This window comes from Camelus dromedarius, chromosome 1 (genome assembly GCF_036321535.1).
Source record: "Camelus dromedarius isolate mCamDro1 chromosome 1, mCamDro1.pat, whole genome shotgun sequence".
Taxonomy (NCBI): Eukaryota; Metazoa; Chordata; class Mammalia; order Artiodactyla; family Camelidae; genus Camelus; species Camelus dromedarius.
Window position 1 is genome coordinate 69646687 of NC_087436.1, and position 16936 is coordinate 69663622.

The window sequence follows — 16936 nt, forward strand, 5'->3', positions numbered from 1 at the left end:
TTTTTTGTATTTTAATTTTGAATAATGTCATTCTATTCCTTGTATAATTTGCTGTCATAGCATGAATCACTCCTTTGTTGAAAACTCTCCTCAGAATTTCTTGGAGAAGAATTGGACAGAAAATTAATTTCCTATTTGAGAGGATTCTTAGAATTTAAATAAACCTATTGGTTGAATTGAAACCACAAAATTAGCATCTTACTAATGATTAGATTTAAATAGTTGTGAAATAAAGAGATCTGTCATCTCCTTGATCATCGACCCAGTTTGCTGCTTCTTCCCAGTCTTGGGTTCAAGGTATTATGTTTACATATGGCAAAATTATGATGATTTCACTTTGTCTAAACTTTCTTTCCACTCCTCATTTATATGCATTTGTAACTTTTCAAATATTGATAACTTGGTGTCTGTAGCTTAAAAATGCATTTGCAAATGTTGATACTATCTATCTTTAGCTTTAGGTGAAAAATCATATAGTTTTATAAACATCAAATAATTTTTTGATGACTTGGTAACTAAATTCTCATAGATGAAAAAGTAGATACATAATTTCAGTAAAGACTTGTGGTGAAGTAAGTTGAATTATCTTTGTTCAATTCTATGGAAAGTTGTTATGCAGAATAATTTATAATCTTTTTAAGTGTCATGGGTAAGAGCATTTCTGGTAGAATATTTCAAGGCCACTTTTTTCCATGCATAAGTTTAATTAAATTAATTCTATAAAGGATATGTCAAAGATAGACAAATAGATATAACTAACTACTTTTGTAAAGATGGTTATAGTTGGATATTCAGAAGGATGCAAGTGGATAAAAGTAGTAAATTTATTTTGGGTTTATAAATATGTCTTCTTTACTAATGCATTCAGATTCTGCAGTTTGTAAACTGAAACAGTATATATAAAATATGGCGGTATTAGTTTGTTGAATAAAGTATGTATGATCTGTATTTTTTCTAATTTTTCTGGAAACCATTTTTCTAGCACATGTAAATGAAAGTATTTCTAGGTTCTTATAATTTGATGGAACTCTAGAAGTCAAACATGATATGACATCTGAATCTTATGATTCTGTCCAGTTCAGTCTTCCTCATATAGTCATGTCATGGATATACCAATGCAGCAAAATATAAAATAATGGCTAAATTCTTTAAGAAAATAATTCATGGAAGATAAGTTTCTATATAATGCACCAACAGTGTTTTTCTTAAAGACTCTGAATGAGCAGGATGCTCTAAAATAGATTTAAAAGAGAAAGACATTTTTTTTAAATGTCAGATTAAATTAAATGGGTTCAGTGGGTTTTAGTTTACTATACATTTTAACAAATCTAATGATCTAAGAGGATTTTTTTTTAATTTTAACTGAAATATTTAAAAATTGAGTAGTATTTAAATATGAATGCCTCTCTATTCTTCTGACAAAACCCTATTACCACTTCATGGATCAAATGCGTTGTTTTAGAGTGTTAGTGAATAAAAATATTAATAAGAGACTGGTATTTCTTATCTCACACAAGCACTAAGCAAGATAATTTGAATGATTAACATTTATATTGAATAGCAAAATTAAAAATTTAAATTAGTAAAAATATTAAACAAATGAAATTATTTTTATTATAACACACTCCTTTGTTGGGAAATCAAGGATTTTTTTTTTCATATGAAACCAAATTTTATTATCAGACCTTACTCTTTTTCTGTTGTTTTCTTACCTAGGTCTTGACCACCATGAAGCTTCTCATCCTTACCTGCCTTGTGGCTGTTGCGCTTGCCAGGCCTGTGAGTACCACAGAGAACTTAGAAGGTTCTGGGTTCCTGTTTGAAATCACCTGATATCACATCAAACACAAGATACTGAGAATAATAAAGTGTTGGATGATCTCTAATTAGCTATTGAAGTCTTGATATTAAAACTATGATAATCCTTCACATTTTGGTCATTATTATGTAGTTCATTCAGTCTTGACTCCAAATAAAATCTCTGCTTGAAATATAAATCTCTCATGATAAAAAATAATAATAATAATAAAAAAGTAAAGAATAGAAGAAATAAGGTATCAAACAATGTAACAAAGAGCATCAAAGAATGACATGAAGCTCTTTCCCTGCATCCGTTACAGAATTAGCGTATTTGTAAACATATTTGTCCAATGTATGTCTTTACCAAATATAACATAAAGCCGTATAGTCCAGTATTTTCTACTTTTGGAGCCTAAGTCAACCCTCAGTTGAGATGTCTTGAGTCAACCAAAATTTCCCCAGGTATAGAAAATTAGGCTCATTCTGCTGATTTGGAGATTGAATTGTTTGTGGTCCCTGTAGACAGTGAAATTAGATAATGTAAATTAAAATAACCCTTCTCAAAAATAAAACAAAAAACTATTCAGTTACTTACATAAAGCAAAAAGTTATTCTGTTTTCCCTTGTGATGCACAGCTAGTGCAGTGAAAGGAGTAAACAGGAATCACCTGACAAGAAAACAATTCAGATAAAATAATGGTCTTGGATGCTTGGATATTGAAACTATCAAATACAGATGCAAGTTTCTGAAATGCTGAGATACTCTATTGGACTCTAATTTTCTATATCCATATTTAGAAAATGCAGGATCACCAAGAACTCAACTTCTTAACTTCTTAACAGAGTTTTGTTTATGCTACACCCTAAACACTAATAGAAAGAAATCTCTGACAGTAAGTTACAAAAATAAATCCAAGTCCTTCAGAAATGTATCATTGGAGTAGTCCTTATCTTGTTCTTTTACAAATGAAATGGGTATAGTTTCCCCAGTAAAAAAATAGTTTCCTACAGTCCTATTCCAAAATAACCCACATCATTTTTAATGTTACCACCTAACAAACATAAATTTTGTCTCCACAGTTAAAATGAAGATTGAGATAAATTTTTGTATGATTTAATTGGTGATAGAAATAAAATCCAGACAAGCAACATTTAATTAGGAAAAGTATACATTTTGCTCCAAAAATGTATAATGGTTTAAAGTCACCTTTAGAACTACCATGTAATATAAATTGTTCAGAAAACTAAATCATTTCTTTATCATTCTGGATTAACTCAAACTAGTTCAGAGTTTTTTGGGGGTTTTTTTGAAGTCTTTTTACAAAGTTTTCTCAATTCTCCACCATACTCTAAAGAGAGGAAATAATTTACTTTTTAAATTTTTGTCAATAAAATATATTTTTTCCTCCCAGAAAAACTTGGTGTCAGACAGATTTAGCTATTAAAATACAAACTTTTCTTAAATAGCAACATTAAATTCATAGTATTATATGTATATTGTGATCTTATTATTATTGTACTTTGATTGCTTTTTGTTTTATTTTATTGCTATATAATTCTTGCTTTGTTTTTCACAGAAATATCCTCTCAGGTACCCAGAAGTCTTTCAAGTGAGTGTTCTAGTCTACGTTCTGAGAACTCACTCTAACTGTGGAACTTAAGTGGTGGTGTATCGGTAATACATAGACTCTAGTCCTGTGCCTCCCCTCTCTATAAAGTCAGTTTCACATTCACTAAGGTATAATATCTTCAGGTCAAATATTGAACTGAATATCGATCTGCTCTCACAAACCATCTTAGAAAGAAGGCACATAGACTTACATAAATATTTATGATTAATTAATACCTTATTATTCAAGTGCAATAGTTAAGGATATGTTAGCATGATTTATTTTAAATTATTATTGCTTCTTTCTAGCTCTTTTACTTGCATTCAAACATATAATTTGCAATTTGCTCTCATTTTACACACTGAATCTTCCACACCCTTCTACAACAGCCATTAATCCACTCTGTCCTCTAATGGAATTAATACCTTTTACTTATTTTTTTATTCTTTGCAGAATGAACCAGACAGCATAGAGGTAAAGTTCTTTCTTTCCCCCAGCTATTCTCTCTTTCAGTTAGCTATGATGACTGTTGCATGTCTTCCTCATTTCATTTATTTTCCTTCAATTGTATCCAGGTACACAAGGTACTTGGATTACTCTCTTAATTGTCTGTTTTAATTAAATTCCTATTCAATCCCTCCTTTGACATTTGATAAGTATGTTACTAAACTTGTGGGTCTGGTAAAGAAGGAACCAAATATGGTACCTCCTTTAGATTTTAAAATTAGATCCTAGAACTACAACTAATTCTCTTATTTCACCTAAGAAATATTCTGGTTTACTAAGTGAACAGAGAACTTTTGTTCAAATGGAAAACATACTCCTTTTGGGGTGCATTTTTCCTTTTTATAATTCACAATTTAATATCTACAGGAAGTCCTCAACAAAAGAAAGATTCTTGAGTTAGCAGTGGTAAGTGTTATCCACTTATTCTTCTAAAATGACAGCCAAATTCTTGAAAAATCAACATAATTTTTGTTTGCAAATGTTTTTTCACTTGACTTGATTAAACCTTTACTTCATTCACTCTTCCAAGCACTGAAAAAGAATATTGAAATCAGATAAACAAATATTAAAAAGCTGCTTTAAATTTTAATTTGTACCTTTGCAAAACACTCATGTTTTCATTTGCATAACCTATGTAGAATTTTACAATTTCCATGTTCATTATAATGGAATGTTCTTTATCTCTAGATAATACCCACTATGTGTTGTATTTTCAATAATTTTGTGACTGACTTGTCAAGTAGAACACAAACAGAAATTTTACTTCAAGGACACTGTATAAAATATTTGATAGGCAACCCAACTTTGTCTGAATGATTTTTAACATAACCTTCCTCTTTTTCTGTAGGTTTCACCCATTCAGTTTAGACAGGTAAGAAATTGTCCACAAGATATACTGTAGAGTTAACAAATGGAAGCAAATTTTGTTCTCTCCAGTAAGTATTGTGGTGTTGTGCCAATTCTTTACTGCCTTTTTATGGAAATAAACACTAGCTTTTTTGAACCAGATAGATGAGATCAAGAGAATTCAGAATAATGACTAAAACAAAATGAAAGATAAGAACAACAAAATTTAGTGGGATAAAATTTTAAAATATTTTTAAGTGCACATTTACATACTGACAACTTTAAAGAAAGCTTAGCAAGGAGACACTTAATGCAAGAAATGATACAGCAAGAAATATTAGTGCAGTCACAAAAAAACACATTCATCTTTTAATTTGCAGTAGCAATGTAAGGTATGTTTTCTCATAGATATCCATTCATTTGTGTCCCTCTTTACTAATGTTTCTCTCTTGTTTCCTGTCCTTAAGGAGAACATCGATGAACTGAAGGTAAGGACCATCAATGATATTTAAATTATTTTAAAAGTTAGTCCTTTCAAAAAATATATTTTACAAGTTACACTTTATTGGTTTCAGCAGAGAGAACTTCTGAGAGAAACACAAAATGATGAACTCAAGGCACCAACCTTTTCTTAAGATAATGTGGCAAAAAAATGTATTCTTGCAGTAGAGAAAGTGTTTTAATTTAGAAAAAGAATATTTGTCTTACTTCATTTATACTTCCCATAAACTTTCAAAATGGCTGATGAATTCTACTGAGAATTCTAAATATTGATTTTATTGATTTAACTTTAAAGCTGTGAAGAGACAGGGCCTTAGTATGAATGAATAAATGGATGAATGAATGAATAAATGCAATTATAGACAGTTGTCTGCACTTAGTATCAAAACTGAAAGAATGATTTATTCAGGGTATTATATAAAGCAACGTATCTGCTCTAAGAATGTTTTACATAATTAGTTATTATTCACTTTCTTGAAAAATGATTTTTTGGATCTGGATTCTCTACCAGATTTTTAATAGAGGCCGTTAAGAGATCACACAGATGCTCAAAATTTGTGAGATAAAATAAATATCTTTGTAACTATTCTTCATACCTGAATGATTATCTTTGATTATCTTTTCTTGACAGGATACTAGGAACGAACCAACCGAAGTAAGATTATTTTTAAACTATTAAATATAAGGAAAAGAAAGACGTAAAAACATTTCCTTTAAATACCCTGCCCAAAATGAATAAATAAGTCTCTTAAGTCAAAACTAAGACAGATATCTCTAATTCAAAGAAAAGAAAATACAGCATAGCATATGAAAGCCAGAATTAACTGAATAACTAAACCAACACTCAAATTCTATGGATCATGTCACTACTCTGTCTATTGCTTTGGTCATGAAAACTGAACGCAACACACCAGTTGGAAAAAAATCCATTTTGCTTAAATATTTATATGCCATTGAACTAATGCACTTTTATTTACCACATCACCTTTTTAATATAATGCTCCTGCTTAACATCCAAGACCAAGTTAAAGAAAGAAGTAAAGCTAATTAAAAGAAAATAAAGGTTATTTACATTGATTTATCACAACATATAAGAATCTACGGTAGTTTTTATTGAACTCTGAAATGCAGATTAGTGAGGTAAATTCTTTGGTTAGCCTGGTAGGCAGGCTATTTTGTTTTCCTTATCACTTGGCTATTGTCTCAAATTTATATTTTCTTTGGCATCTATATATTTGGTAATTGTTATTTTACATCTGAATATTTATCATAAAAAATAAAGTTAATTCTCTTTTCTTTTCTCAGGATCACATCATGGAAGACACTGAGGTAAGACCTTTGTTTTAATAAACTGTATACTTATGTATTATACATAGTATGTGCACTATGCTTTACTTTATCAAAGCTGTCTTCTCAAATTGAGCAAGATTGAACTTTTCGACCAGGACTATTATAGCCAGGAATGTACAATGCTGCGCCAGATAAAGTTAACATTAGAGGGGAGAATCTGTCATTTAAATGATAATCAGTGAAGAGTTTGTCAGAGATTAGGTTCTTGTCTCCTCGCAGAAAGAATTCAGAGATGAGACACTGAGGTCAAGAAAGTAAAGCGAGGATTTATGAAGGTATAGAAAGGACGCTCTCAAGGGGAGAGCGGGCAGCCTCAGGTGAGCAGCTGTGCTCAGTTTCTTTGGCAAGCTGGTTACTAGTAGAGTGTAAACATAAATGGGCGGAATGTTCATTGGAGAGGGAGGGGTTGGGGGTCCTTTCCCTGATTTTCATCCCAGCTCCACCTTCCCAAGGGGAGGAGAGATTTTTGTTCTTATTTAATCTTGTTTGAAAGTGTTGTGGCGTAGGTACTTCTGATCCGCGAGGCTGATTTTATTGTAATGAGAGCATAGTGAACAAAGGGTTACATTTAGATGCTGGAGATTCCTGCCTTTCCCACCTTTCTTTTCCTGCTTCCAGGACACCTGTCACCCCAAAATGTGTGAATTCTTATCAGTCCTGAGGTTCCTGCTTTTCTCTGTCTGCCCAACTAACCCTGTTGTTCACAAGATGTATGGTTTCCTGCCATTTAGCCGGTTCTCCCTTTCTCTGCTCATTTCTGTCTGCTCTAACAAAAAACATTGCTTATTTATTAAAATAAAGAGTAAAAAGCAAAATATGTATGAATGTTTAAAATGAACTATAAGACTCAAAGAAAACCCCAAAAACCCAAAAGCCAAAACCTGCCTCTGCCATCCAGGGTATGAGCTCATTCTCTTCTACACTGAGGGCAGTCAGTCCTGGGGCAGAAAGAACCTCCTGCAACAATTACTTAGGATCCATGGGCTAGCCCACCTAATCTAAAAAGATGGGGAAAAATCCATTAGCCTCAAAAATTTGGTTAATCACGTCTCCCAAGAGATGAATAGTCTGTTGCATATTAAAATCAATCTTTTAAATATGTCCTTGGGAACAAAAATTATATCCACATGCAAATATAAACATCCGTGACTTAGGGGAAAGAAAACTCAATATTTCAAAGCATAGCTGTTTTAAAAATCTAATGTAATTTTAGTTCCACACTTAAACTGGTTGTTATATTTTAATGTTTCCAAGTTATTCCAAGCATAAAAAGGGCCCCAAGTGTATGTGAGAATGAATGCTCAGCCTGGGGTTCTGGGAAGCCCAGCCCAGTAGGGCTCTTCCTTCCAGGTTCATTTTTATCACAAAAATTCATACACATTTTACATTCTAGTCAATCATGTATCTGTGTTTGTTTTAATAAAAAATTGTTTTGAAGTTATCAGGGAAGTTACTATACTTCCCCCTCCAACATATTTTAAATGAAATTGACAGACCAAGAAAGTACATAGTATTGGCCCTTTATATACCACTTGTTTTAATTCTGAACAAGGAGTTAGCACCCCGGTATGAAAGTGTGGGGCTAGTTTCCTTCCACTTTTAAAATCACAGGATCAGTAACACTGATTTTCTTTTTTTTTTAAGCGAAAGGAATCTGGAAGCAGTTCAAGTGAGGTAAATCATTTTGATGTCAATTCATTATCCCAATCAGAAAATGTTTATGAAAGCTTATTGTACCATGAAGTTTACATATCCTACAAGGTCTGATTGCACAAGGCACTTTGTATACAGCACTGTCCTCATTTTGACACACATGGATATCAACCCAACAGATGTATGAAAACAAATATTTGTCAGAGACAAAATTACAGAATTGTTTCTGGACAAGCAATCCTTTCTGACTATCTGTGCTGCCCAAACATTTTTTTTTCCTAATTTTTTTGCCCTTCCCAGATTTTGATAGAACTAAATCTTGTCATTAAAAATTACAGTAATGGCTATGTTTCTAAACCAATGATATCAACATGTTTTATCCTGTGTAGAAATCAACCAATTCAAGGCTAATCAGACACTGGAATCCTTTGCTCCTTGTTAACCTAAAGGAGAAAAAGAGCAGGCATAGGAGGTCATGAGGTCCTTCCTTTAACTTTGGGAGAAGACTTTCATTCAAGTTACAAAATAAAACCAACTCAGTTATGTGGAGTTTCTGGGAATTCAGTAAAAGTGAATATTTCACATCCACCTTCAACATTCTGAATAACTTCCTTGGTTAAAGCAGTGAGAAGGGAAAAGGAAACCTTGAGTATAACATGCACCTCAAATTATTCATCTTGCCTCAGTTACCCAGGAATTTGTGGCTAAAGTCAGTTTATTACAGTTAGTTAGCAATATAGTCTCTGGTTAATTAGTATTCTTACCTGAAATGTAAATTAATAAATCAAAAAACTAACATGGCATGTTTTAATGTTTTTAAGGAAGTTGTTTCCAGTACCACTGAGGTGAGATATATTTACCAAATTTAAAATATATTAGCATTATCCAGGATATGTTTAAAATTTAATTAAACAATTTTTTTTTTTTTTTTAGCAGAAGGACATTCTCAAGGAAGATATGCCCTCCCAACGCTATCTGGTAAAATTTTATTAAAAGTTTATCAAAGGCAAAGGTAACAAGGAATGAGAAGAACGTTGCACTGATAAATTACTGTTCCTTAACACTTGCTAAACATTAATTCATAGTAAGTAATCTAACAGACTCTAGATGTTTACTGATCCCCTCTGAAAACAAAACTGACAACTTTTTTTAAATCTCAGGTATTTAATTCATGCTTTCATTTAAATATTGTGTTTTATAGTCTACTTTTAGATCCGAATAGCACGGTATTTAAAGGGTACTCTGTAAGTCTGACTAGACTTGAGTTTGACTCTAAGCTCTACCTTTTAGCAGCACGTGGTGTTAGATAGTTTACTTATTTGCTGTAAGCCTATAACTTAAATTATAAAATGACAATATAATAATAAATATTAAATGATGTAAAGCAATTAATGCAATCCATAGCACAAAGTAAGCTAAATGTGGCTAGTATCAGAAACATGATCACTTTTTGCCCACTTCATCTAATATTCTGATTTCAATTGGCCAAAGTTAAATCCTCGGTCAGAAAGCACAAGTCATCTTCAATTTTCTTAGCCATTCTGACATGAAACACCATAAGTAAAATTGCCTGAATATCATTAATATCTGACTTCACTGTAATTTATTTTAAGTTAACAGTAAGTTGAGAAAGTGTTTTTTTTAATTTTTAAAAAATAATTAGATTAGTCCAAACTATTTGTGGTAGAAATAACATCAAAGTGAGATTAATAGCCCCTCATTCTCTACTCCTGAGAAAAGGCACGTTAGGATTCTAGCTTTATTACTTGAAAATGCTGGGATTGGACTGAATGGTATCCAAGCAACCGACAATATTTTTGTTTTCGAATAGGAAGAGCTTCACAGACTGAACAAATACAAACTACTCCAGCTGGTAATATTTTCATTATAATAATACAAAATTGTATTCTGCAGAATTAAAGTAGTTAAATTTTAAATGGGGTTTCTTTTAAATATGTTTTTTCAAGAAATAATTTATTCTAGCCTTGATCATGAATAATAATTGGCGAATGCTCCATATGCTTCTCTATGCACTTATTGTCACAGCTATTTCTTTCTATTTATGCTGAGACTAATGTGCTGTATCACATCCATAATTACTATCCAGAGGGAAGTTTACTTTAACTAAATTCTACATCAAATCCTCTTAGAGCCTCCCAGATGATATATTATATTCAGGAATTTATCCTGTCCTGTCTTTATTTTCCCAAATTCACTACTGGATGGCGAGTCCATAAAAAAGCTTGCTCATGAAAGCACAGATATGCCAAATAAACTTTCCATTTAAGGAAACTGTAGAGTCTGGAAAAAGAATCAGGAGTCCTAGACATTCAAATTGCTTTTGTCAAAATTCTCTAAGAAAGAATCAGAGAGTTGATTAATCTTATCCCGGAACTTGTGTCCTTATGTATGAAATGGAAATATAGTTATTCTCACATCCTGGTGTTATTTTGAATATTGAATGAGCAATCTTCTACTCAGTTATCCCTTCATCTGGTATGTAGCGAGTCCAATAAAATGTTCATTCCTCCTTCTCCTAACCCCACTCCCCAGTCTCTGTAAATTTTGCTGTGCCCATGAGACTTCTGACAACATTATGAAGGTCTTTCATCAAGAAGTGCATTTGAACTATGATGTCATAAACTCTCTACCCACTGATGGTATGGACAGATCAAAAATGTATCAATTAGCACAACCCTTCTTTGCTACTTAGTTTTGATCCTTTTGACTGTAATAGTCTTTCAATTGGAAGGCCAAAACATTTTTTTCTTTTACTTATAGCAATTAAACTTGACTTAATTAAGACTTTAGGGAAAAGAGCTTGCCTTAGTTTAGCAAAATTATATTTTCACATTTTGTTCTATGTGTAGGAAGAGAGAAGTCAATGATGAATTTAATTTGGACCTCAATTGTTACTTTTGTCTCAGTTTCCAAGTTGCTGGTGTTTAAAGTCCAAGGAAATTTAAATATATCTGTACTCTACCAGAATTCATCATTTCTGATCTAAGAAACTACTTGAATAATCTATTTCAGTACCTTAGCTGTGATGCGACCAAGCTGCAAACTCCACAAGTGTTAGAACTCTGTGGGTTTTGCTCAGAATGTCATCATATTTCGTAGTTGATCCCCAGGATTTAGCTTAGTCCTTGAGTGAATGAAAGCACCAAGTGAATGTTATTCAGACGTGAATAAAACCAGTATACTAAAACAAAATGTTCTCTCTTTCTTAGGAAGCTATCCGTGACCAGGTAAGATTATTCATTAAATCTAGAATATTTAGTACTTTCTTCATGTCTATGTCTTATGTTTTTATAATGTATATTCCGTTTTCTTTTTTTAACAGAAACTTATTCCAAGAGTGAAGCTGTCCTCCCACCCATATCTGGTAATATTTTATTTAAAATTTACCAAAGATAAAATTTAAATAAGTGATTAATAGTCGTGAACAGAAAATATGTAATCTTAGGGAAACAGCAGGTTATTATTTCCCCACAGGGTACTGACTTTATAAATATATAAAGTATAGCCTTTAGTTAAATAACTTTTCTAAAATTAGAAAATAAAAAGCATATTGCTATTTTTTCATAATTTTGGCATGGAATCCAGTTTATCCTAAATTCATGAATAATGGTATACTCTGGGTACATTGTAAAATGAATGTGTGGTACCAGAAGATGTTTAAGTAATTTAAATGTATTTCCTTCTATACAGGAACAACTTTACAGAATAAATGAGGACAACCACCCCCAACTGGTAATATTTTGCTTAATAAATGGCATGTTGATAATATATTGTAAAGCTTAAATACATTTGTTTTTAAATAGCCTCACACTTTTGAAGAGATTTCTCTTGTCACTCTTCTTTGGAATGGGAGCCATTCTGTTCTGTCTCCCCTAATGTGAACAGCACGTTTATAGTTATAAGCACTATGAAGTGTTAATCTCCATGGTTATGTTAATTTCTCTTTTTAACATTCTCCTTAATTTTATATCTTTATGTCCATCATTTAATTCTCAAGTTCAATTTAGGAAACTCAAACTTAGTTACGTTATGCCTCTTAGGCAAAGCATATTGGAGATTTACTAGTTGACATGCTTGTGAAGAAACCAACTGAAGAGATGCTAAATGTCTTGGTCAAAAACTCTCTGATCCTCTGTTTTCTGGTCTGTGAAGTAAGTTTATCAATAATACATAATAGGAACTGATTCTTACACCCAACATTCCATTGATTCCATAGTGCTTCTAGGACTTCCGATTTCATTTTTAAGGCAATAACCAGGTACTGTGAAATATATGCTACTATAACAATTCTGATTCCCATCAATAGGTACGGTAATTCCAATCATGGAGCCCTCCAATCTCTGCTTGCTGCTTAATGAATCTTGTCAGGATTGTTGAGGATGTTTCATATGTTTTAGAAGAAATGGTTTTTAAATAATGCAATTGGCAAAATTAATGTCAGTTCCCATATCTCTAACATGAAAAGCATTTCGGATAGGTTGCTTCTTCCATCTTTGATTTTATTCAGCCTTAAAGAGTGACTAACCCGATTCTCTCTCTCTCTCTTTTTTTTCCCCCAGGGGGAGCCTGTGAAAGTAGTGACTCAGGTAACTGTGTGTGTGTGTGTGTGTGTGTGTGTGTGTGTGTGTGTTATGTTTTAATACTGCCCCAAATTATCTATTGGCAGTCATTGTTTTTTTGAAATGATTGTACTAGTTGCATCATGAACTAGTGTTGTGCTAGTATTTCTCAGGTGTTGACTAGTGTTGGATTCTCCAGTGCTAGTTCTAACATTGCTATGAAAGATCAGATCCAACTTGCCAAATTCCTTTGAAAGAATGATTCTATGGCCATCCCTGAGTGAACTGAGCTTCTGGTCAAATTTTAAGTCAGGACATTCTCAACCAGCTTATTTATGTGTTAAAATTAGACCTTTTATTAATATAGTATTGTAGTGAAAATAACTTGAGTTTTCAGTCTGAGATCTAACACCTTCTAATCATATGACCTTGAGCAAATTGTGTTGTTCTCTTTGAAAACTGCTTTTTCATTTGTGAAATTAATATGGAACTATCAATTTATTTCCTCCTTAAACTCCTATATCCTGATTTTTGCAGTGTTCTTCTCTTGTGTCTTCACTTTTTAGCTGTAGTTAACTGTGCATTCAGCTCAGTTGCTTTGGTCTATTGATAATTCAACATATATATGGCATGCTAATTTTTTAAAAAAGTATGTAAAGAAAACCATAGAATTTTCTTTATAATTATGTGATTAGGGAGAAAAAAAAAACCTTTCCTCAAGATTTAAAACATCGTAGTCATCAATCAGTTTTATGATAATGATTCCTCACTGTGCATCAGATTTTACTCTCAATTTCTTCTGAGATTCTCTAATTACTGCTTGACCAAAGGAAAAAGAAGAAAAAAAAAAAAAACAATTACTCTCTTCATTTGAGCTCCAAAGAGTACATTAGCAAGACTTTTCCATGTAATTAAAAAAAAAAGCAAGAATGATAATTATAATCTTAAAGAAAGTATTTGGTAGTAATAATTTAGTCTATCATGGTATTTGATGGGATTTAAATTGAAACTATTTTTTCCTCTCTGTTAAGGAACAGGCATACTTCCATCTTGAGGTAAATTGACTTTATTATATTTAATTTTTTTATCTAAATGACTTAATAAAGAGAAAATCCCAAATACCATATTTATTATAATCTTTACATGAAATTCTTTCATTTTTTTCTAATTCCATCAAAGAACACATAACTTCCACTTACCAGTATAGAGAATTACTTGAATTCATAGAAACAAGTAAAATATAATAGATTAATAGTGGCAGCTGTTCCAAAATTTCAGAAAGGAAAATAATGCTTTGTTAACAAAACTGTATGATTAGGAAGGAGCACTGGGCTAGGAATTGGTGAATTATTTTCTCCTTATTCCTGGCATTTCTGAAAGCCAGCTGTATTGACCCTTGGGTGGGAGGTCCTTCCTTCCCTTCCTTTGAGCTCAGTATCACCATGAAAAATTAAACTGTAGAATTAAATGGCAAAAATTATCCTTTCTAGTACTAATACCCATGAGTTTATACATTATGTAATAATTAAATTCACACAACTACTTTCCTCTGTACTCAGGGGATTGAACCCCTGTTAGTAATGCAGTATCTTGGAATTCAATACTGACTATTGACCTTAAAGAAATGATTTACTCTGATACCCTAAAAAAGCCCTTTCCAAAAGTTACTTCACCATGATCCACCAAAGGGAAGAGTTTGATTTCTCCTTTTTCCTCAGAGTCAATAACTCTTGTGATGCCACTGGCCATGTTGGAAATGAATGAAGTGATTCATTTTCAGCAGTTCAAAACAGCAGTTTCTCATACATTGTTGCTTTTTCAATGGTCTTTCTCTCTAGCCTTTCCCACAATTCTTCCAGCTTGGTGCCTCTCCCTATGTTGCTTGGTATTATCCTCCACAAGTCATGCAATATATTGCTCACCCCTCATCCTACGACACCCCTGAAGGCATTGCCTCTGAGGACGGTGGAAAAACTGACGTTATGCCACAGTGGTGGTGGTAAGTTCATATAAATCACTGCATATTGATGTTCTATCAAAGGAAATAAAAGAAAATTGCTTACAGAGCATACCATAAAAACAGATTAGAATAAACACGACAAACCAACACTTAGTGCTTCATGCTAGAGTTTTCTGAAATGGAAAATTGGTAATAATTTCTGGTACCTATGGCTAATTCATTACTAGGAAACACATGGAAGTGCTATATATTCTATAGGTGAAATTCATTCTGATGATGGCAGGGGAGAGAAAAACACTTCTCTCCTAAGTGAAAATACAACAATTCAACTTTATCTGCCTTTCACTTTTACTAATCTTTAAATGTCTTTCTTTTGGTTCTACCCATGATACACATTAGACTAGAGCATGAGGAATAAAGCACAGATTTTGGCATCCAATAGTCTTAAATTCAAATCTTGACCTTTTAAGTTTACTTGAAATAATATAATAATGTTTATTTTTGTAACTTTGAAGGTGATTAAATATAATAATCTTTGTTAAGCACAGTGCTGGGAAAATAAATTTAGTAAAATTTTATTGCTCATTACCTACGTCACGTGATTTTAACAATTTTTTTTTCCTTCAGAAGAGTTAAGTGAATTCTCAGGAACTCCACAATTATGGCCTTTGGTAAGTTGGAAATCACTTGTCTAACCATTGATTCTCTTTTCATGTGAGGACTCAGTACAAAGATACATGACTGCAGACTACAAAGTTTTTTTTCCCCTATGGTCTAGCTATTTGTGGACACATTAGCACTTAGATAATAATTAAATTGGCTTGGATATTTGCAAAATTTTGTAGCATAATCGTATTATATTTAAATAACGATTAAAATTAGCTAATGCTAATTAATGCAATTTATTATACTGAAACTCCTATACAAATATGGAAGTGTGGATGTTACTAATTTTCCATCAAAATGTGACTTTGAGACTCTGGTGAACCCAGCAGTGAGATTCTGTTCGTTGTGGTCACTGCAATGGAAAGCCTCTGCAAGTTACGTAATAAAACAGAGTGTTTTTTTTTTTTTTCTCAGCAAGAAAACAGACTTAAATGTCTACAGATTTGTTTTAGTTACCTTCATCCACTATATTGGATTTTCTAATTGTGTGTATATGTATGTGTGCATGTGCGTGTGTGTGTGTGTGTGTGTGTGTGTGTGTGTGTTTTCCCTTTCCAATGGTGAAAACTTCTTTTCCAACAGATCAAATTAAGGAAAATGACAAACTGATATATGTGGAAACTTTTTCTTTAAGTTGCCTTGCAGTATTTTACATTACTGCAAAACAAAATACTATCTAGTAATAAATTATAAGACTTAAAATTCAGGAGCAATGAATATGCCTGTCAGTAACAGGAAAGCACAGATACCTTTGTGAGCTGCATCGTAAGATGAAGAGAAAATGACTATTCAAATGTATCATGTCATAACAGTGTCTCTTCCCTTCAAAATGGAATAAACTAACCACATATTTCTTTTTCTATTTGCAGATGTGACTGAAATTCCATGCTCTAAATTTCTCCTCCACGCCTATCATGTAAAACCTTTCCATCCAAAGGCTTTGACTGTTGTCTTAGAATAGGACAATCCCAAATTGAAGGCAATCTTTCCTCTTGAGTTCTCTACTGTATATTAAATAGTATATCATTCTTTTCCTTAAGAAAAGTTGTCTTAACAGTTTATCCCAGTTGTATCATGCCAGTATGAAGGCCACCAAATAGAGGGTATTAAAGTCTTTATCAAATTTCTATATGGAAATCTTGCTTAAAAAGCCTTTGAATTGCTTCTCCTGTAACTGCCATCATTTCAAAAAATTGTGGGCAGTAACTGAGTTTTTTTTCTTTCTTCTTTTCAATAAATTACATTTTAAGGCACAATCCCTATTTTCTGTCATTATTCCATTCAGTGGAGTTTTCACAGCCCTGTTGAGTCTTTATATATATGTAACATTTTGTTTTCACTACATTTTTATAACACTTTCAATCATACTTTAATGAAAAAATGTTTAAATGTTCACTTCAGGCTGCTGCTGGTAGATTGTAAACTGGGTCCAAGATCTTTCATTTGAAGTCAACTGTTTATAG

The 16936-nt window shown here is 32.3% G+C and overlaps 1 protein-coding gene across 2 annotated transcripts; it reads left to right on the top strand.

The window, feature by feature from the left end:
- The first annotated feature begins 250 nt into the window (after positions 1–250).
- Positions 251–16728, top strand: CSN1S1 (casein alpha s1). Of its 2 annotated transcripts, XM_064483360.1 has the most exons (21): positions 251–297; positions 1717–1779; positions 3378–3410; positions 3864–3884; positions 4284–4322; positions 4765–4788; positions 5231–5251; positions 5896–5919; positions 6570–6593; positions 8259–8288; positions 9089–9112; positions 9201–9245; positions 10099–10140; positions 11498–11515; positions 11611–11652; positions 11979–12020; positions 12848–12874; positions 13879–13902; positions 14686–14846; positions 15435–15478; positions 16343–16728. In XM_064483360.1, coding segments are annotated over exons 2-20 (693 nt in total). In that variant the 5' UTR covers positions 251–297; positions 1717–1728; the 3' UTR covers positions 15436–15478; positions 16343–16728.
- The last annotated feature ends 208 nt before the right edge of the window (positions 16729–16936 follow it).